Source organism: Heptranchias perlo, chromosome 35, assembly GCF_035084215.1.
Source record: "Heptranchias perlo isolate sHepPer1 chromosome 35, sHepPer1.hap1, whole genome shotgun sequence".
In the NCBI taxonomy this organism is placed as follows: Eukaryota; Metazoa; Chordata; class Chondrichthyes; order Hexanchiformes; family Hexanchidae; genus Heptranchias; species Heptranchias perlo.
Genome location: NC_090359.1, coordinates 23,078,105 through 23,099,729, shown reverse-complemented (window position 1 = coordinate 23,099,729; position 21,625 = coordinate 23,078,105). Strand labels below are relative to the sequence as shown.

The following is a 21,625-nucleotide window of genomic DNA, read 5'->3' as shown; positions in this document are numbered from 1 at the left end:
TGAGCCACTTCAATTGTTCCACCTTGGAACTCAGTGGGTGTAGAAGTGAGACAGTCAGGGAGGTCACAGTTTTCGTCTTAAAAAAAACCACCCTAAGGTTAGAGCTAGGGAATGGAATACGTTCCCATTTCAGGCATCAAGCGTCAGCTTCAAGTACTCCCACGTCAGGTATAGCAGAATTTGACGCAGAGAAAATCTCCTTCTAGACTGTCCCATCAATTACTCCCAGGTCAGGTACAGCACAGGTTAGATGCAGAGTAAAGCTCCCTCGACTTTCTCCCATCAAATGTTCCCACGCAGGTACAGCATGGGTTAGATACAATAACTTGCATTTTTATAGTGCCTTTAACATAGTAAAATGTCCCACAGCGCTTTACAGGAGCACTTTCAAACAAAATTTGACACCAAGCCATATAAGGAGATATTAGGACAGGTGACCAAAAGCTTGGTCAAAGAGGAAGGTTTTAAGGAGCGTGTTAAAGGAGGGGAGAGAGAGGCGGAGGTTTAGGGAGGGAATTCCAGAGCTTAGGGCCTAGGCAGCTGAAGGCACAGCCACCAATGTTGGAGCGATGAAAATCGGGGATGCACTACCACAGAGTAAAGCTCCTTCTACAATGCCCCAGCGAACACTCCCAGGTATCTCTACTATAGTTTTCTATGAGACACCTCATCAAAAACTTAACTAAAATCCAAGTCAGGCACATCTAACATTCCCACCTCTATCTACACTTGTAGTTACATTATCTAATAAACTCATTGTTCTGGTATGACTTCCTTTTGTAAAGCCATGCTAACTTTCCAATTAGTTTATATCTTCCTGAACCCTACAACAACCTGCCCTGGGCAATGATTCTAGAATTTTCCCTCGTGGCCTATAGTTCCAATGATTCCCTGTGGAATTCTTTTTAAATACGAGCACTACATTTGCCATTCTCCAGTACCATCCCCCTTTCTAACAAATAAATCTGCCAGTTCCCCCCAAGAACCCACAGATGACCCCCCAATTCAGCCCACATGCTTTATTCACTCCAGCCATATTTAAGCATCCAGCCAACTCTCTAGTAATTGCTGATTTTATTACGTCGCCCAGTCTATCCTGGGACACGCGCTTTACTACATCCGCTGTAATGTCCTTTGCCCTGATCAATGTGCAACTAAAGAATTCATTCAATTTATTTTAGCTATGTCCACATCTTCTTAACCTTCTTTGAAGCCAGTGATTCTATACCCTTGTGTTTCTTTTCCTTTTACCTCTAATGCATTTAAATGTCTTAATTTTCCTAGTAATTTTAAATACAAAGCTGTTTAATCAGCCCTTTTCCATTCTCTAAATTTTTCCTTATACTAGTTCTTAACGTCTTGTGCTTTAAATATATGGTATTTGAATGCCTTCACTTTATTCCTAATAGTTTTAATCACCTTCCATCATCCAGAAAGGCCTTTATCACCCACTATTCTTAGCTAAACTACTAGTTATACATAATGCCACTGCCCCCTCTATTTTAAGTCTGTTCATTTTAGCTACCACTTCCTCCCATTTTTAGCCTTGGACCGTTCCCCTTACCCACATGCACATCCTCCTGAAATCTGCCTCCCCAAAGTTTAACAGCCTGATGTCTTTACTCTATGAAAGGCAAATGTAAAACCTCGTACAAGTTGGAAATGGTCTGAGATATATACCTGGGCTTGGGGGCCGCCACCTATCACCTTCTCTTCTTGCTCCAGCCATTCTCCAGCCTCCATCCTCATCTTCGCCGTTTTGTTCTTCTCGAATGGCTCGCCAGTTCTCACTGTCGGAACGTGCAAAATCTTGCTTACGCGATGTTGGTACCACTTCCTCAAACCCTACCCGTACTTAAAGAAAAGAGGAGGAGAAAAGGAAGGGGAGGAGGATGAAGAAAAGAGAAGTCGGAGAAGAAGAGTGATAAAGTCAGTTTTTTTTTATTTGGAAAAACATTCTAATTTTAACTTAACACTAAAATTACATAAAAGTTATGTACTGAAGACATCCATGTTGGGCATTAGACATGTCAATCAAACTGGATTAGCTCTGAAAACTAGTTTCCCCAACAGACAGGTAAGTAAAAGTTCCCATTAACTTCTAATCACTTTGATTTGTGTCACTAAGGGGCTCAGAGAATTTTTTTTAAATGCTCATAAGATTTTCCTTAAAGTTCAAATCATACCTGCATCTCTACGGCCAGGCTTCTCAAATCTTCTGTCACCCCTGTAGGAAGCAAGGAATCAGCAGTTAGAAAACAAATATCCAAAATAGAAACGCACCAAGAAATCCAACTCAAGAACAGTTAAACTGGCTTGCCCCAAGTCTTTTCCCAAGTCTTTTCCCAAGTCTTTTCCCAAGTCTTTTCCCAAGTCTTTTCCCAAGTCTTTTCCCAAGTCTTTTCCCAAGTCTTTTCCCAAGGCTTTTCCCAAGTCTTTTCCCAAGTCTTTTCCCAGCTGGCTACACAAAGGGAAAGTATGGAGCAACCAAATGAATTCCAAATCACAGAATTAAATCATAGCATTTTACATAGAAACCTAGCCACCTGTTTGGCCTATTGCACCCATGCAGGTCTCTGAAAACGCTACCCATTCCCTGCCCTTTCTCCATACCACTTAAAATTATTATTTTTTCAAATATTTATCCACTTCCCTTTAAACAGCTGTTACAGATTCTGTTTCTACCACTGTATTTGGTAGGGTATTCCATGTCCTAACAACCCTCCATTAAAAATTATAACCTCTCCCTTTACTTTTTTAATGATGTTAAATTTATGCCCTCTAGTTATCAGCTTACAGACCAGTTGAAATAGTTTTTCCCTAAATTACATCAAAATTCCTCAGTTTTGAACACCAGTATCAGCTCCAGTTTCTATAGTCTCTCTTCATAAATAAAGCTTCTCAGCCCTGGTTTCACCTCAGTGAATCTCTGCTGCACCCAGTCCATGGCCTTGACATCATTCCTGAAGTAGGGCACCCAAAACTGGACACAATATTCTGGGCCTAATCATTGATTTGTACAGGTTTAATTTTACCTCTTCAGTTTTGTATTCCATGCCCCTATTTTTAAAACTAAAAAGTATCCCATGCTTTTTTTCTCTCCCACTTGAGATTTGAACCAGAATGTCTCTGCTCCTCTACTCCTTTTGAAGATTTACCATTGAGTGCACATTTCCTCTCAATCTCCCTTCTAAGATCTACACCACCACATTTATCACCATGCTCCCTATTTGTGTCTGAAAATGTTGATACTGTACATACCCAATTCACAAATATAATTAGCATATATAGATAAAAGAGAAGACAGAGTAGCTTCCTTCAACATCAAGACAGCATTCGGCTGAGTATAGCACTAGCAAAAGTCATTGAGCTTCAAAGGGAAAACCTGCCAGTGACTGGAGTCATACCTGACGCAGGACCTGAATAACATCCAGGCTTAGGCTGACAACTGGCAGGTAACATTCGTGCCTCATAAAGCCAGGTAATGCCATCATGGCTAAGATGAAGTCCAGCCATTTTCCCTTCACCTTCAATGTCACCACCTTTGCCAAGTGCCTACCATCAACATCTAGGGAGTCACCACTGACCAGAAGCGGGAATGGACCAGCCATATCAACACCATGGCTACAATAGCAGGGAAGAGTCTGGTTCTCTGCAATGGGTGGCTCATCTCCAAACCATTCAAAGCCCCTCCACCATCTACAAGGCTCAAGTCAGAAGTGTGCTGGAATACTCACCACTCACCTAGATGGTTGCTGCCACAACACTACTCAAGAAGCTATCAAGGACAGAGCAGTGCACTTGATTGTTGCCCTTGCCAATGAACTTAATATCGAACCCCTCCACTACTGGGGCACTGTGGCTACAAAATGTATGATCTACAGGATGCACTGCAGCAACTCACCAAGGTTGCTTCAACGACCGCCCCCCCCCATCCCCGCGACCTCCACCACTGAGGACAAGAGTAACAATGTCATGGAAACACCCTCATCTCCAAGTCCCACGCCACCCTGAAGGGATATGTTCCCATTCATCATCGCTGGGTCAGAAACCTGGAATTTCCCCGCCTCACACCACTGTGGATGGACCATCGCCACTCAGACTCCAGCAGTTCAAAGGGAAGGCCCACAACCACCTTCTCAGGGTAACTAGGGGTAGGCAATAAATGCAGCCTTGCCAGAATCGTGAGCATCCGATGAACAAATTTAAAAAGATATAAAAATAAAGGGACAGATATATAGATATAGGAGCACCTTACACACCCGCAGGCTACACTAATGTTTACATCTCTCCCGGCCAAAAAGCAACCAAAAACACAACACTATTTTCTACCCTTCAGCCAACTCATTTTCAAGTTTAGAAATTCTAATATCATGTGCTTTAATTTTATCAACAAGCCTTCTAGGCAGCATCTCTTCAAAAGTCTTTTGAAAATCCAGTAGGCCAGCAAAATACTTGGAATGTGCTTTTTTTTTGGGCCAGTTTTCATCCCTCCTGCTCAAATGAAGGCCGTGAATATTGCTGGGTACATTCCATGGGCACCAGTCAAGTTTCTAGTCACTTGCACTCTTCACTTGCGGACCTAGACCATGAGCGTTAACAACTGCAGTGGGTATCGCAGCCCAATCCTGTCCCGGCTCGACATCCACACAAAGCACTTTCCAACCGGCTTGAGTGGACAGTCGTTAGGAACATAAATTCCTGGCTGATCGCCCCTGGAATCAGGGAGAGGAACATTGAAGCTAATGGCAGTGCTCCCACTACCACCCTGGCTGAGATCAGATAACTAAGCAGCCACCAAGGATTAAACCCAGGACCTTGTTGGTCAGTACGGTTCAATTACACTTCGTCTTCACAAACTGAGCCAACAGGGCAGCCATTGTGAGGATCTCTGCAGGGAACAGCTTTACATCTCATTTACAGAAATGTACAATTAGTCGCAAACAATTATCCCCAAAACAAAAGGGTGCCACAGTGGTTTACAACACTGTTCTTTCATTCCTCGCACCCTTAGACTAAATCCATGCCAGGCTGGGAAGGACAAAAAAAATTCACCTTAGCCAACCTCAAGGGTTTCAATTTGGGCAATCTCAAGTCAGCTTGAGTGAGCACAGGTCCACAGCACAAACTCCCAAGTAACTGGCAGCCTTAGAGAGGTTTAAATTGGTAACATTGGTACAGCGCACATCTGAGGCAAGGTGAAATCACTTTGGAGACCGCCCTGGGGAAGTTTTACGCTTGATCTTATTATCCTATTTCTGACCTGGAAGTGCTGAACAGTTACCAGAAAGGTGTTCAATTCTCCAGCACTAATATCCCTCTCAGCTAGAGTACAAAATTCAGAAGCCTTTAAGCAGTGCCAGGAAGTTGAAAATTACCCAATAAGTCAAATTAAACATCCCTCACCCTCGTCACAACTGACTGGTTAACATTTGAAAACTCACCAGACAGGGATGCAGAAATTCATACGGTGCTGCCCCTGCTGAAAACAGACAATACCACCAAATGTGAAGGGGTTTTACCTCAGACAAATGTCAAAACACTCTGGTCTGGTCTGTGCTGTGCACCAGTTGGGCAATCGAGATGGGCCTGTTGCCTGGGAGGTGGGAGGGGAAGAATAATCCACCACAACCCCTGCTCCTGTTGGGTATCCAAGATAGCTTCTGTTGGGAAGCCTGCGCGCGGACATTTGGCGAGGATGAATAGCTGGTTAACACCCAAGCATGAAGAATGCCCATTTGGGTTTGGTACTGGAGGTCTGCTAGCACCCATGGATCCATATCCCAGCAAGAGTAAGAAATTTAAGTGGCGGGGGGTGGGGGGGGAAACAAATTCTGTCCAAAAGAATCCACTGAGCCAATATTAATGGATTTCATCCCATTCATTGCTGTAACAAACTTCAATTTGTGCCCAAATCAATCTCAACACTTCCATGAAGATATTCAAGATGGCATCAAATACTTCTGCATCAGAGTCAGTTAGAAAGGCCCTTTGGCATCAGATTCTCTTCCCAAATAGGGAACCCTGCACTGTGGCAGCTGTATAGACAGAACCATGCACCGTGGCTGCCATATAGACAGAACCCTGTACCATAGTACGTAGTAGATACAGCACAGGAGGCCGCCATTCGGCCCGACATGCTTGTGCCGGCTCTTTGAAATAGCTATCCAATTCGTCCCGTTCCCCTGTTCTTTCCCCATAGCACTGTAAATATTTTCCCAATTATTTATCCAATTCCTTTTGAAAGTTACTATTGAATCTACTTCCACCACTCTTTCAGGCAGTGAATCAGATCATCACAACTCGCTGCGTAAAAACTGTTTCCTCATGTTGCCTTGGGCTCTTTTGCTGATCACCTTAAATCTGTGCCCTCTGGTTACCAACCCTTCTGCCACTGGAAACAGTTTCTCTTTATTAACTGTATCAAAATCATTCATGATTTTGAATACCTCTATCAAATCTCCCCTTCACTTCAAATCAAAAGCAGAATACTGCGGATGCTGGAAATCTGAAATGTTAACTGTTTCTTTCTCCACAGACGCTGCCTCACTTGCTGAGCTTTTCCAGCATTTTCTGTTTTTACTCCCCTTAATCTTCTCCGTTCTGAGAACAACCCCGGCTTCTCCAGGGCCGCCGCACGGACGGAAGCCTGTACTGCGGCTTCAAAAACGTCTATGCAAATTCAATCTGAAGAATAAGCCATGTGTTCTCCCGTGTGCTTATACTCTAACATAAGCTAATCCCTGAGGATAGATCATTCATCAGTTAATCAAACTTTTTCATACAGCCCCCACTTACTTGGTGTCCTTTGATTATAAAGCTGAGTAAACTCCCACTTTAAAGGCAGAATTTTAAGCAGCTTCAACTGCAATTTTCTAACCTGCATCAAAACTGATAAAGGACACCCAAGAATGCAGGACAACCTCCTTCCCCCTAAAAACTGTTAACCATTCTTCTAACCTCTCCAAGCTTCTGTCAAACTGAGCACAGCGCCTGCTAAAACCTACCTTTCCTCCCAGCTTTGACTTCTCAGCATTTCCCTTGCCCCACGACCAAACCCCCCTTCTCCGTCTTCGAAACTTCTTTGGTAATAACCGCTTTCCCCTCGTCCTCGACCTGTACGAAAGAGAAAAAGAGTGTGCGTATGGTGGTGGGGGGGGGAAAATAATCAGATTTGCTGCAAAGTAATTGTTCAAATGTCAATGTAAAATAAAAAGCATGGTAGACAATTTCAATACAGGACTGAAATATATCTTGAAAAAATATACTGGGCTGTGACTTTACTCTCAATCCAGTCTGCCTTACTTTGCTGCATTCAATCTCTGGGTCAGAGTGAGCAACAGACAGGACGAAGTGCCATTGTTTATCAAACTGTTACTGACAGATACTGAGCCACAAAGAACAGCAAGTCCCAGGTTTAATGGAGATACTTATTTGAAAAAAAGACAACAGGCTCACTAAACACTGGACAAGGACTGGAACAGGCACAGCTGTGATGCCCTCCAGGTTGAATAGCCTGACACTCTATCTAGGTTTATGCTTGAAAAATGGTCACAGTGCTGGAGAGTAGCCAATCACCACAGAACCACACTCAGTAGGAGTCAGTACGTTAACAGAATAAAGCAATTTTTGGTGGGGTACGGGAAACAAGGTGCCAACTGGTATTTTCACGGTGTTGAAAGGGATGAGGGGTTCCCCGAAAGGTTATGATGCTGATCAGGGGATGCAAGTTAACTACAGCTAGGTGGGTCCCGTCTGCTTCGACTAAGTTCGTTTAACTGCTGCACTCCACCAACCAAGTTGTAGAATACAGCTCAAGAATGGTGGTGTTGGTAAGTCTGGATAAGCAACAAGATTTAAACAAACTACAGAACTCGCTGATCATTTTTGACATTGCTACACACAGTAATTTCTAAAATTATATACAGCACACCACTTGCAAGCTATTACAAGACAGTAACCAGTAGAGGAATGCAGATGATGTCAAACAACAGGAGGGAAGATTAAGCAATTTATAAGAACCTAAATATTATTCTATATTCCAGGCCTTCATTATTAGGCAGCAGTTCCAGCTTTTATTAATGGTGGGTAAGGCTCCCACAAAGGGTCAATCAGGTAAAACAAGCCTGTGACTGAGCTATACAGGTCAGGAGCGCTCAGGTTTGATTGCAGGTGTGCGTTGAGTTAGTTAATGTTAGCTGAGGCAGGTGGAGCACTGCAATCAGCTGCAGCACTCCTGGGCAGGGCAAGGTTGGGGGGGGGTGGGGGGTGGGGGGGGGGGTGGGGGGTGGGGGGGGGGGGCGGTGGAGGAGAGGGGAAAAAATATCAGCCAGGGCTCTCACTCCTGATCACTATTCAGCGATTCCTGCTAAAGTGCATGCATGGTTGCAAGAAAAGTTCAGGATCATGTTTGACTGTGATGTCTCCAGATTAAATTGTCCCACGGATGAGGTAAAGGGAAAGGAAGGAAGAACTCACATGTATACACCTTTCACACCCGCAGGACATCCCAAAGCAATTCACAGCCAATTAATTACTTTTCAAAAAGTGTACTCATTATTTCTGTAGAAGAAAATTGGCAACAAAAAAAGGCAGTGTAGTTGCCCCGCACACTGATAGTCCAGTGTCGGCTTCTTTATGATCAAGCTGGGTGAACCAGGAGAAAATATTCACAGGCTGTACTTTGGGAGGTGGGGGAACGAGAAGAAAAGGTTGTCTGAACTTTGGACGGTAAGAAGGTTATCCAAAACACCAAGTGCACCACTACCTGATTTTCTCCTTTGCTTCATTATTTAGTTCATGCAGTTTGCATACACATGCGCGCACGCGCACACACACAAACACAACTTACCTCGGCCCCTGGCACCGCCTCGGCCTCTGACCACCCCAGCTGGTGGCGCTCCTGTTCCCCGCCCCATCAACCTCATCACAGCAGAGCTGTTCACAGACATAGAAAAATTTCTCTGCGCAGAAACAAAGTTAAATAAAATTCATGAAGCACTTCCAAATGCAACTCTCTACCTTGCAGCAATGTCACGTGGTCTGTGAAGGCCTGGACACTCTTCATGAATGATAACGGCCATTTAGTCCAAACATGTGCCATTAAGTATACATACAGGACCTACCTGGACCATTTTTCTGCCCAGCCTGCCTCACTGACTGGACTACAACCAAATTCTCTCTGTTCAATCGTTAAAGCTATCCATTTCTTTTTCGGAAGCTGCACTGCACACTCACTTTCAGTGTTAAATGCACAACTGTCTGCCCAATGAAACGTCTCTGATTTTGGGCAGCGACAACCGAGCGAAAGAAAGTTCTTAACACAGCAGATACCTGGGTATTACTGCAGTAACGAAGGTGCTGTATTTACATAACGGTGATCTGTCTTCCCTACAGACTGAGGGAAAATAAAGCAATTGCAACATCTACACATGCTGCCCGCGTTCTATTTTTAGTAGCTGGAGTTTATCAGCAATGTCCCAGTTTTTTTTTTAAGTCCACAAGGGCAAGAGACCTTGAGTGAGACTAGCTGGCACGCTGTTGCTCAGTTCACAAAGAAAAACTAATATTTAAACATCGTATCCAGCAATATTTGCAGCCTTTTTTATCTTTACAAAACACAACACCACCCACCTGCTCTTCCTCTGTAAGAGGTACAAGTGCTAAGGGCAGAAGTGGCTCATCTTGTAAGATAGCCAGAAATTCTTTGTCCGCCAACTCTTCAGGAACCTGAGAAAACAAAACCAGGAACAGATATCAACACGTGCCCTGGCATAACCCCAACTAATGGGCTTTCTCTTCCCATTAAGCCCTGTAATCTACTGGTCTCGTGTGCCATTGCTGAAACAGTTTTGCAATGCTACCTTGTGCGCCACTGACCTGACTGCCAATATCCTCAAATACTTACTGAAAGCAGGACAGCACGCCAATCCTCCAAATGATGGAGCGTGCCGAGGACAACTCAACGATTTTCTTTACTGGCATGTGGCAAGCGGTGGGGGCTGGGGGTGGAGGAAAGAGCAGAGGGAGAGGAGAAACAGCACCTGACATCTGCTCTGCTACGGTCAGGAATTAAAATTGTACATTCATAAACCCACACATACCACAGCACGCCAAACTACCAACAAACTGTACCACTAATACATTTATTCAGCAACCCCTTCCCCATTTCTTCTGAAGCTTCAAGGACCAGAACTCGTAATACAGTACTTCAAGGGCATTCTCACTAATGCATTATATAGATTACATCATCGGATCTTCACTCCATACATCTGATTAAACATCAGTTTCTCTTAGCAATCACAGTTCCACATTATGGAGATTGCCAATGTCACTCAAGTCCTTGTCTTCCTCCATATTTTGCTGCTCACTTTACATTTAACTATTTTGACCAGCCGCCAAAGCACTTTTACATCTACCAGTACTGAAAGCCATTTGCCAGTCATCTGTCAGTGCTGCCCGAAAGATATCCTGTTTACTATCCTCTCACCATCAATACCAGACACCCCTCGATCAGATCCATTCATCAGTGCTACCCAACTAGAATAACCCCATTGCCATGTCAGTTTTTAATCTGACTTCCAGCTTCTCCACTGAACCATAGCTACAAATCCTTTTGAGACCCGATGTAACGCCTCCATTCCATGCTGGGATCGAGGCGCCTTTCACCTTCATTCACTAACTCTGCCAAAATTCCCAGAGTTCCGTTCAGTTTAATCAATTTGCTCCTTTTTCGCATTCAGCTGGAAACAGACCTGGATAATGGTCTTGTTGTATGTTAACATCCAAGTCAGAAAGGTGTGGGGGGTGCTGCTCCTGTATTGAAATACCAACACTCCAACTGTGTAGAGTACCATTAGGCAACTAGTTTCAAATTAAATAGTATTAATCACAAAGAGCAGTTTCTTGCTCACAAAAACCAAGTAAGCCTCTCTGCCAACATATTTTTAAATTCCAATTAACGAGGGGGGTCGCACCAAAAGAAAATCTCAAGAGGCGCTAATCCAAGCTAAATCAAAACGGCAGAATCTATCACCCATAATGACTGGGCCAAACAGTTCATCACCCCTCTGATGCCACGTGCCCGAAGTAACCACTTTCCTCCCCCTTCCTGGATGTCCTAGATCTCCACAAAGGGCGAAGAATTTTCACACAAAATATAGTCAACCTACATAAAATGTTTGGAGCTGTAAAAAAAAAAATTAGTACAGCACAACCAGAGACTATTCAGTTAGCGTTCTACAAACTATAAATATTCTTATGTTCACAAATGTTAGAAGGTAATAGGAGACACTGTACAAGTAGAAATTGAATTTCTGACTGTGCTGGATTGAGAGTGCTGTAAATACCTTGTTATCTTTCATATAAAGTGCTAGCATTTCTTCTCTTCCATATCGATAATCTGCTAATTTATATTTTGGCAATGCAGGTGAAGGAGGTGGGGATGCGATGCTTCCACCACTGGACAACGCGCGAAGCCTGCAACAAGAGAGTGCAATTCAAAGGGACATCCTATATAACGCGGACACCTTTAAAACTACAGTATAAAAACGATGGTTAGTTTAGAGATGAAACTCAAGTTCCTTCCTCGAATCGGGGTTACAACCATCACAACTGTGCTAGAACGCACTAGTCATCAATGCTCACAGTTAATGATGGATGATGATTGAATGATAATCAATGCAGTATTCTCAAATGGAACCAAATGTACCAATTTAGTCAGCAGTTAACAGTCTCTCCACAGCTAGCTCGCTCTTCTCTCTGCCTCGTCCCAATGACGTCCAGCTTCCTTGTTCCCGAGTTGGTGGGCACAGATCAGGTCCCACTTAATGTCTACCCTTGAAAAGGAACAATTTGCCAGGCTAAGGGGAAAGAGCAAGGGAATGGGACTAATTGGATAGAGCTGGCACAGGCACGATGGGCCAAATGGCCTCCTATCTGTGCTGTAAGATTGTATGATTCTATCCAAAGTAAATTTCAAGAAGAAAACACTGGAAACACATAGGTGTGTCAGCATCTGCTGAAGGGTTACTCCTGAAACATCTGTCCTTATCTTTTCAGATACTGACACAGCTGTTGGGTACTTCCAGCTTTCCCTTTTTATTTCAGATTGACAGCGCTGGCAGTTTTCCTTTTCTCTCTGAATATATTGCCGTGGAAAAGCTCCCAGTCCATTCACCAGATAAATATATCTTGTACAACACTGGCAATCTCCTGGCCAGTTTCTCCATCAAAAAGGTCTTTTATTTGGGGACAGATGGCAGCTTCTGTAACATTAAGTGCAAAATAGAATTACATAGAGCTTTTCAGCACAGAAACAGGCCATTCGGCCCAACGGGTCTCTGCCGGTGCTTACGCTCCAACGAGCCACCTCCCACCTGATTTCATCTCACCCTATCAACATATCACATCATACACTATCATGACATGAGATGAAGTGCAATGCAGATAGACAATCAACATAACCAGTAATGATGTCAACAACATCTTGCATTTATACATTGCCTTTAACGTTTAAAAATGTCCCGAGGCACTTCACAGTAGCGATCATCAAAAAATTTGACAACGAGCCACATAAGGAAGTATTAGGACAGGTGACCAAAAGCTTGGTCCAAGAGGTAGGATTAAAGGAGCGTCTTAAAGGAGGAGAGGTTTGGGGGAATTCCAGAGCTTGGGTCTAGGCAGCTGAAGGCACAGTTGCTAATGGTGGAGCAATGAAAATCAGGGATGCACAAGAGGCAAGAATTGGAGGAGCGCAGAAATCTCAAAGGGTTGTAGGAGGTTACAAGGATAGGGAGGGGGCGAAGCCACGGAGTGATTTGAAAACATGGATGAGAATTTTTAAATCGAGGCGTTCCCGGACCAGGAGTCAATATAGGTCAGCAAGCACAGGGGTGATGGGAGAAAAGGACTTGATGCAAGTTAGGATACGGGCAGAGTTCTGGATGAGCTCAATTTTATGCAGGGTGGAAGATGGGAGGCTGGCCAGGAGAGCATTGGAATAGTCCAGTCTGGAGGTAATAAAAGCATAGATGAGGGTTTCAGCAGCAGATTAGCTGAGGCTGGGGCGGGGACGGGCGATGTTACAGAGGTGGCAGTAGGCGGTCTTGGTGATGGAGTGGATGTGTTTGGTACCTCATCTCAGGGTCAAATAGGACGCCACGGTTGCAAATGGTCTGGTTCAGCCTCAGACAGTGGCCAGGGAGAGGAATGGAGTCGGTGGCTAGGGTACGGAGTTTGCAACGAGGACCAAAGACAATGGCTTCGGTCTTCCCAATATTTAGTTGGAGATAATTTTTGCTCATTCAATACTGGACGTCGGACGCGCAGTGTGACAAACGAGAGACAGTGGAGGGGTCGAGGGAGGTGGTTGTGAGCTGGAGCTGAGTGTTGTCAGCATACGTTTAGTATCTGACATATTTTCGGATGATGCTGCCGAGAGGCAGCATGTAGATGAGAAATAGGAGGGGGCCAAGGATAGATCATCGGGGGACTCCAGAGGTAACCATGCGGGAGCAGAAAGAGAAGCTATTGCAGGTGATTCTCTGGCTACGACTGAACAGATAAGAATGGAACTAACAGTCCCACCCAGCTGGACGACAGAGGAGAGGCGGTGTGGTCAACCGTATCAAAAGCTGCAGACAGGTCGAGAAGGATTAGGAGGGATAGTTTACCATCGTCACAGTCACATAGGATGTCATTTGTGACTTTGATGTGGAGATGCCGGTGATGGACTGGGGTTGACAAATGTAAGGAATCTTACAACACCAGGTTATAGTCCAACTGTTTTATTTGAAAATCACAAGCTTTCGGAGGCTTTCTCCTTCGTTAGGTAAGTGTGGGATTTGTGACTTTGATAAGGGCCGTTTCAGTACTGCGGCAGGGACGGAAACCTGACTGGAGGGATTCAGACATGGAGTTGTGGGAAAGATGGGCACGGATTTGGGAGGCGACAACACGTTCAAGGACTTGAGAGGAAAGGGAGGTTGGAGATGGGGCTGTAGTTTTCAAGGACAGAGGGGTCAAGGGTGTTTTTTTTGAGGGGGGGTGTGATGACAGCAGATTTGAAGGGGAGGGGGACAGTACCTGAGGCGAGGGAACAGTTAACAGGATTTTTGATTTATTTTTCTTCCATAGAAAGAATTTGGAGGGGAAAAAAGTTACATTTAAGAAACGTGTTTTAAAGCAATGTATATTCATACACGTTTGAAAAAAGGCGGAGAGGGGAAAAGGTGGTTAAAATGCTAATGAGCTAGGCTTTAAAATTGCTTCCCTGAAACTGTAAACAATTGTTAGCCAGTCTCGGTAATCAATAAACATCTCACACCCATTGCTCGGCAGGGGATGTCTGGCACAGGCCCTCCTTTTGGGATGTGAATACAGACTGATTAAAAACAAACACACTGGCACGGGTAGACAATTAAGTATTTAAAGAGAAGGTTGCAAGGGCAAGCTTTTGCCAGGCTCAGGTTGGGCTGCAGGATGATTGTCAGATGTTATTTTGTTTAAGTCAAGCAAGGCGACACACTGATATGGTGAAGCATAGCATTTTCATTATTTTGTATTGTATGGAAGACAAATTGTACTGATTGAATTAAGCAATTACTATTAATCTTTGACTAAGATGTGGAGATGCCGGTGATGGACTGGGGTTGACAATTGTAAACAATTTTACAACACCAAGTTATAGTCCAGCAATTTTATTTTAAATCTTGACTAAAGCATTAAAATAAAGCTGAAATCCACTGCATGTAGTGCATGTAATGAGTCCAGAGGTCCAAAGCAGAATACAAGTCAGCTACACAAATGGACACACATCCTGGATTACAAAGGAAAGTCACCAGTATCCTACAGTTCCATAAATGCTCCCAATTGCCACACACAAAGTGTAAAATTATACATTACCATTCGGGTCCAAAGTTGAGTGTCTGTGTCTCTGCTGCCATTTCCTTGTCTTCGACACAACAGCTCTTCAAGATTAAAAAAAAATCATTAAATTTACAGTAACAAATTAGGCAATGTAACAATCTTTGCTGTTGAGGGCAACATACAGTCTACATTTTTGCCCCTATAAGCCTCTGTCAGGCACCAACACTGCCCAAACGGCCAGTTTCAAGACTGCTCTGAAAGCAGCCAGTAGGAAGTGCACAAACTGACCCCAAGGCAACACTGCCACTGATACTCCCTTCCTCTGACCGTGGGAAAGTGCCACAAATTGGCACCTTGAGAGAAGAAATGAAACAAATCCACATGCAGCCACTGTTTATCTTGGCTCAATGGCAGCACTCTCACCTGAGTCAGAAGGCTGTGGGTTCGAAGACCCACTCCACATCTTGAGCACAAATTGGGCTGACATTTCAGTGCAGTACTGAGGGATTACTGCATTGTCGAAAATGCTGCCTTTCAAATAAAACATTAAACCAAGGTACAGTCTGCCCTCTAAGGTGGACATAAAAGATTCCATGGCACTACTCGAAGAGCAGGGGAGCTCTCCTGGTGTCCTGGCCAACATTTATCCTTCAAAAACAGATTAACTGGTCATTCATTCCTATTTCTTGCTGTGTGAAAATTAGCTGGTGCACTGGTCTACAAAACTACAATGACAACATTTCAAACATAATTCATTGGCTGTAAAGTGCTTTGGAATGTCAAGGATCTGAAAGGCACTAAATCAGTGTCGTAGAATCTTACAGCACAGGAGGTGGTCATTCGGCCTATCATGGCTGCTCTTTGAAAATGCTATCCAATTAGTCCCACTCCCCTGCTCTTTCCTCACAGTACTGCAAACTTTTTCTTTTCAAGTATATATCCAATTCTCTTCAGAAAGATATTGAATCTGCTTCAACCCTCCCCCCCCCACACCGCCTTTTCTCAGTCAGTGCATTCCAGATAATAATTCGCTGCGTAAAACATTTTTTCACAAACTAAACAGACACACTACAAATAATTAGAGCGCCCCAAAATAGCTCAGCGAGTTTATCCAGCAAGAAAAGCCATATTGACCAAAAGGGGCCCAGGTTCAATCCCTAATGATTTAGTTGATCTCAGCTGGGATGGTGATGGGAAACTTGTAGCTGGCCTCAGCACCCCTAGCCCAGGGAGAAGTCAGCAGCGTTCCTGCTCACCACTACCCAGTGCTTTCTGCTGGAAAGTGTGCATATATGCATGCCAGGCAAGAGCAGGATCGGGCTTGGCTATAATTCCCCGCTACAGGCATGAATACCACTTGGATTAGGTACCAGAGTTCAGTCAGCACCCACGGAACCATACCTTAACGAGGAATCAGCACCTTTCTGAAAAAGCATAACTAGGGAGGGAAATTTTGGTAACAAAAACTTTAGGGAATTCCCCCAAAAAGTTATGTTAGCAGCACCAGTGAAATCACCCATTGCACAGGTCATTGACAGTTCTAACCATTTTTGCGGGAGGCCCTGAGGTGATAGGTTAATGACCTAATCCATTGTGAAACCTTGTCTCCCCCAATGCTGTTCTTAATCAAGTTTCTAAGTGGTGGGGAGAAATATGTCTGCATGACTTGCTCACCAGTTTCTCTTGTCTGTGGGCGAGTGTCTGACTCAGTCCAATACTGAGATTTTAAAAATGTATCAAACAGCGGTAGGAAGATTCCCATTCATCACACTGCTTTCCAATGAACCCTGCAGAAGGGAAGCATGTGGATATCCAATGACGACCAAAGTGGGCTCAGCTCCATGTGCCTCTCAAATAACCCAAGCAAGCCAATGAAGCACGGCTATTTCAGCAAGATACTGGAGGGCCATCAAAACCAATGGTATACCCAAACACAAGTCATTAACTTCAGATGACGAGGGGGGTGCTGGAGATAGGAGAGAAAAAGGTTCTCAGGTGCGAGTTGAAAATAAGGCCTAATATCTGTGTTTTTTGTGACATTTGTAAAGTCGCCCTCACCTCAAAGCTGATGGAGTCCTCAAATTCTTTCAATTAGAACGCAGCCCAACTTGAAACTAACAATTGCAAACCACTGCCTCTTCAAACCACAAACTTCTCTAAATTTCAATCAATGTTGCAAACGTGCAAAAGTTACTTCCCATTTGGCACAGTTTTTTTTAAAATTCAATCACCAAGCTATGAACCATACTCCCCTCCCATTCCCAACAAAACAAGAGAAATCTTTGGTATACAACAGAAAAATAACGGGAAGAATACTATTTTGATGCTTCAAGATCTGCTAAAGAAATGCTTTGTTATATTCACCCATTTAAAATTTACCAGAAATGGTCTCAGCACATTCATTCCATTTAGCAGTGCTGGGAGTCTCAGGTTGTACAAAAAAAAAATCAGTAAACTTTCCTGCTTTCCAGTGAAGATTCAGACAGCTATATTAAAAAAGTGTCAACTTTCTGGCAAGTCGCTGCACTCAAAGCTGCAAAGTGATTCAACCTAATACTTGAGTGAAATTTTACAGCCACGATGACAAGGGACCATATCCCCTGAAATAACCCCATTTTCATCTGAAGGTTATTTGGCCAGAAGTAGTGATAAATGTGGCGCCATTTTTCTGGGCATGGGAGTTATTACAATCCATGTGATACCTTTGACAGAGCAACGATTTAGAGCAAATATGTGTGGACAATTTCCCTGTAATGTATTCCAAAATTACAAGCTTGCAATACTGCAGTGATGATTTCGGGTGTGGGGTTGTATGATGGGAAGAGGAGACGGGAGAATATCCAAGACTACAGCATTGAAAACACTTTCTCTTTTCTACCTTCACTTAACTTGTACCCCTAATTTTACTAGTTTAAACGTATACTAATGTACAAGCCATGACTCTGATCAAGGGTCAGTTAATGGTTCTAATCCACTTGATCACCACTGTCTTAGGACATATGAGCCCTTCAATTAGATTACAGCCATCAAGTTATCCCACATATAAACAGTTATAAAGAGAACTTGCATTTATTAAGCACCTTTCCCAACATCAGGATGTCCCAAAGCGCTTTACAGCGAATGAAGTACTTTTGAAGTGTAGTCACTGTTGTAATGTAGGAAACGCGGCAGCCAATTTGAGCACAGCAAGCTCCCACAAACGGCAATGAGATAATAACCAGATAATCTGTTTTAGTGGTGCTGGCTGAAGAATAAATATTGGCCTAGACTCTGGGGAAAAGACCCCTGTTCCTCTTAGAATAGTGTCATGGGATCTTTTACATCCACCTAAGAGGGCAGATAGGGCCTCGGTTTAACGTTCCATTCGAAAGATGGCAACTCCGACAGCGTAACACTCCCTCAGTACTGCACTGGGAGCATCAGCCTGGATTTTTGTGCTCAAGTCTCTGGAGTGGGGCTTGAACCCACCACCTTCTGACTCAGAGGCAAGAGTGCTACCAGAGCCTAGGCTGTCATTAGTTATGACAGAGCAATCTAGTTGCATCATTGGGATATGAAATTTACTGTCTCAGGCTGAACCAGGCTGTTTGCAATCTCGGCATCCTGTTCAGCCCCGAGCTGAGCTTCGAACCACATCACAAAGACCACCTACTTCCACCTCTAGCATCACCCACCTCTGTCCTTGCCTTACCCTCTGTCGCTGAAATAGTCATCCATGCTTTCATCACCACCAGACATGGCAATCATAATGCTCTCCTGGCTGGCCTTGAATCCTCCATGCTCTGTAGCCTTCATCAAATCCAAACTCTGCTGCCGATATCTTATCTCGCACCAGGTCCTGATCACCCAACACCTCGTCCTTGCTGACCTATAAAGGCTCTCAGCCCTCCACCCCCCCCCCCACCCCCACCATGCTTTCAATTTAAAATTTTCGTCCTTGTGTTTAAATCTCTTCATGGTCTTACCCCTTCTCCAGCCCTACAACCCTCCCATAACTCTCCCATTGCTCCCATTCTAGCAACTTATTCATATTTGCCACACCAGTGGCAGCCATGCCTTCAGTTGTATCGGCCCCCACGCTCTGGAATTCCCTCTCTAAACTCCTCCGCCTCTCCTCCTTTAAGGCCCTTTTTAAAACCCACTTTTTGACCAAGCTTTTGGTCACCTTTGTCTAGTATCTCTTCCTTTGGCTCAGCATACACTCCTGATTGCACGCTGAAGCACCTTGGGATATTTTTTTATGTTAAAGACACTGTATAAACACAAGTTGTTTTTTGCTATGACAGTGTTTATTCTCTACAGCAATTATTTTTGCCTGAAATCTGGGCCAACTAACATTTTACTAATTTTGCTGCAAGTGATAAAACCAGCTGTGTTGTCACTTGGCTTTAGTCTTTTGGTGCTAAACAGAAAAAAAACGATATAGTTCAATTGGCAGCCCATCCACCACCCTAAACATTCACTCCCTTCACCACCGGCGCACTGTGGCTGCAGTGTGCACCATCCACAGGATGCACTGCAGCAACTCGCCAAGGCTTCTTCGACAGCACCTCCCAAACCCACGACCTCTACCACCTAGAAGGACAAGGGCAGCAGGCGCATGGGAACAACACCACCTGCACGTTCCCCTCCAAGTCACACACCATCCCGACTTGGAAATATATCGCCGTACCTTCATTGTCGCTGGGTCAAAATCCTGGAACTCCCTTCCTAACAGCACTGTGGGAGAACCGTCACCACACGGACTGCAGTGGTTCTAGAAGGCGGCTCACCACCACCTTCTCAAGGGCAATTAGGGATGGGCAATAAATGCCGGCCTTGCCAGCGACGCCCACATCCCGTGAACGAATTAAAAAAAATGTTGTGTGATAATTCATCCCCCATATTGCTTACACCACCATTAACATACCTGTACCCAACAGTACTGCACCCCAATGTTATACAGCTCAAAATATTTTCTCCAGCTAACTCCAAGAGAAACTGTAGCAAAGTCATTCCTTCAGTTAGTTCATTTATGGATTTAAAAAAAGCATGGTATTGTAAGGGGGCAATTAGTTCCTCTTCTGAAGGTTCTAACACTTGCTGAGGTGCGGATGCAAGGGTGCAAGCTGCCTTTCAGAAACTATTGTAAACAATTTTACAACACCAAGTTATAGTCCAACAATTTTATTTGAAAATCACAAGCTTTCGGAGGCTTCCTCCTTCCTCAGGTGAATGTGGAAATGAAATCCTCGAACCTTTCGCATTTATAAATCACAGAACAATACCTGGTGATTTCATTTCCACATTCACCTGAGGAAGGAGGAAGCCTCCGAAAGCTTGTGATTTTCAAATAAAATTGTTGGACTATAACTTGGTGTTGTAAAATTGTTTACAATTGTCAACCCCAGTCCATCACTGGCATCTCCACATTTCAGAAGCTAAACCACATTGCCTATTCACGTGTTCATGCGAGTACTGGCAGGCTGTTCAATCCTGTACGCAATCAACGCCTATACATGTGCACTGTCCCAACAGAGTTCTTGGACAGCGATCAAAAGCAGGAGCCTTGGCTCATTTTACCTCCGCAACCCAGGGAACAGAGGCTAACTAGGCACCCCTACAACCATCCAGAGTGAACTCAACTAACTCCACCGAGACCAAGGGTACAAATGTGGGACCATCTGACCTGTACGGCTTAGTAACACACCATAATGCCCCTTCACCAATTGAGAGATATAAACAGCTTTTAATAACATCGTTTGCCATCATTATGGCCGCTTAAGTTCATTCTATTAGCGTGCACAGTCAGGCCACAGCAAAAGGAACTGCATTCTTCTTGAAAAACACCTTCATTGCAAACTGGGCTCAATTCCAGAGACACAAAATCATCCAGAACCCTGTAACAGTACAGACTCTGCACTATACCCTATCATCCATTACTTGATTAAGTGATTTTAATAGACATGTATATTATTTATTCCAAAAAGAACTCAAACAGACTGAAAAGCAGCAAAACAGCTCCCAGGAGGCTTAAAAGGCAAATTCAATGGCTGGTGCAGTACTGGGCCATACAGACCAGGTATGATTCCTGGACTGTGCTGAATTGGCTAATCTCGCTTCAGTGTGGCGCTTGGGTAGTCATCCTTGCTGGAAAGTATGCTTATGGAAGCTTCGGTCAAAGACAGGCATAGGCTGAGTTGTAATGCCTTCCACAGTCAAACTGCCTGCCAAGAATTATGATCTCCGCTCAGACATGAATGATGGGCACTTGGGCGAAGTACCAGAGGACAGCTGCTGCCTGTGGAACCACAGCACCTTGAGGTAGCGAGTGGAAAGAAAGAAAAAATGTTGGCACTTTCAAAAACTTGATAAAACAGAGATGTCTGATCTAGCCATTGAATTCCAATGTACTGCTCCCTTTCACTCCCACTGCTTACAAAGTTCTGATCAAATCCAAGCAGAATATTTCTTTCATAATCTGTCACAACCAAAATTTAACAGTATCAACTGATCTACAGGGATTCAACTAAACAGTTTGTTGCTATTGATAAAGCCTCTTGCTTGAAATCGATCCTTAAATCGGGATCATTTAAGCAGCACCACCCAGGGAAAACCATTTTTATTAGAACACCAACTGAAATCTCCTGGAATGGAGACAGGACCAATATGCCGCATCCTGAAGTCTCAAGTCTTAACCATGCCCTTATAAACGTTTGTCCACCACCTTAAAACAGTCCAAAGCACTTCACCTGCAATGAATTACTTTTTGAAATGT

The 21,625-nt window shown here is 44.0% G+C and overlaps 1 protein-coding gene across 12 annotated transcripts in view; it reads right to left on the bottom strand.

Annotated features, from left to right (window-relative positions):
* The window catches only part of LOC137302449 (GRB10-interacting GYF protein 2-like), a 103,590-nt gene that overhangs the window by 42,590 nt on the left and 39,375 nt on the right, over positions 1-21,625 (bottom strand). For 10 of the 12 annotated variants that reach the window (XM_067972123.1, XM_067972122.1, XM_067972128.1 and 7 more), the window contains 7 exons: positions 14,905-14,969; positions 11,349-11,478; positions 9,634-9,729; positions 8,852-8,963; positions 7,008-7,116; positions 2,187-2,227; positions 1,681-1,854 (listed from right to left, as the gene is read on the bottom strand). In XM_067972123.1, coding sequence (XP_067828224.1) covers positions 1,681-1,854; positions 2,187-2,227; positions 7,008-7,116; positions 8,852-8,963; positions 9,634-9,729; positions 11,349-11,478; positions 14,905-14,945 — 703 coding nt within the window. In that variant the 5' untranslated portion in view covers positions 14,946-14,969. Of the gene's footprint in view, positions 1-1,680; positions 1,855-2,186; positions 2,228-5,444; positions 5,470-7,007; positions 7,117-8,851; positions 8,964-9,633; positions 9,730-11,348; positions 11,479-14,904; positions 14,970-21,625 lie in introns of those variants that run through there. The other 2 variants (XM_067972127.1, XM_067972132.1) reach the window with 2 other exon arrangements.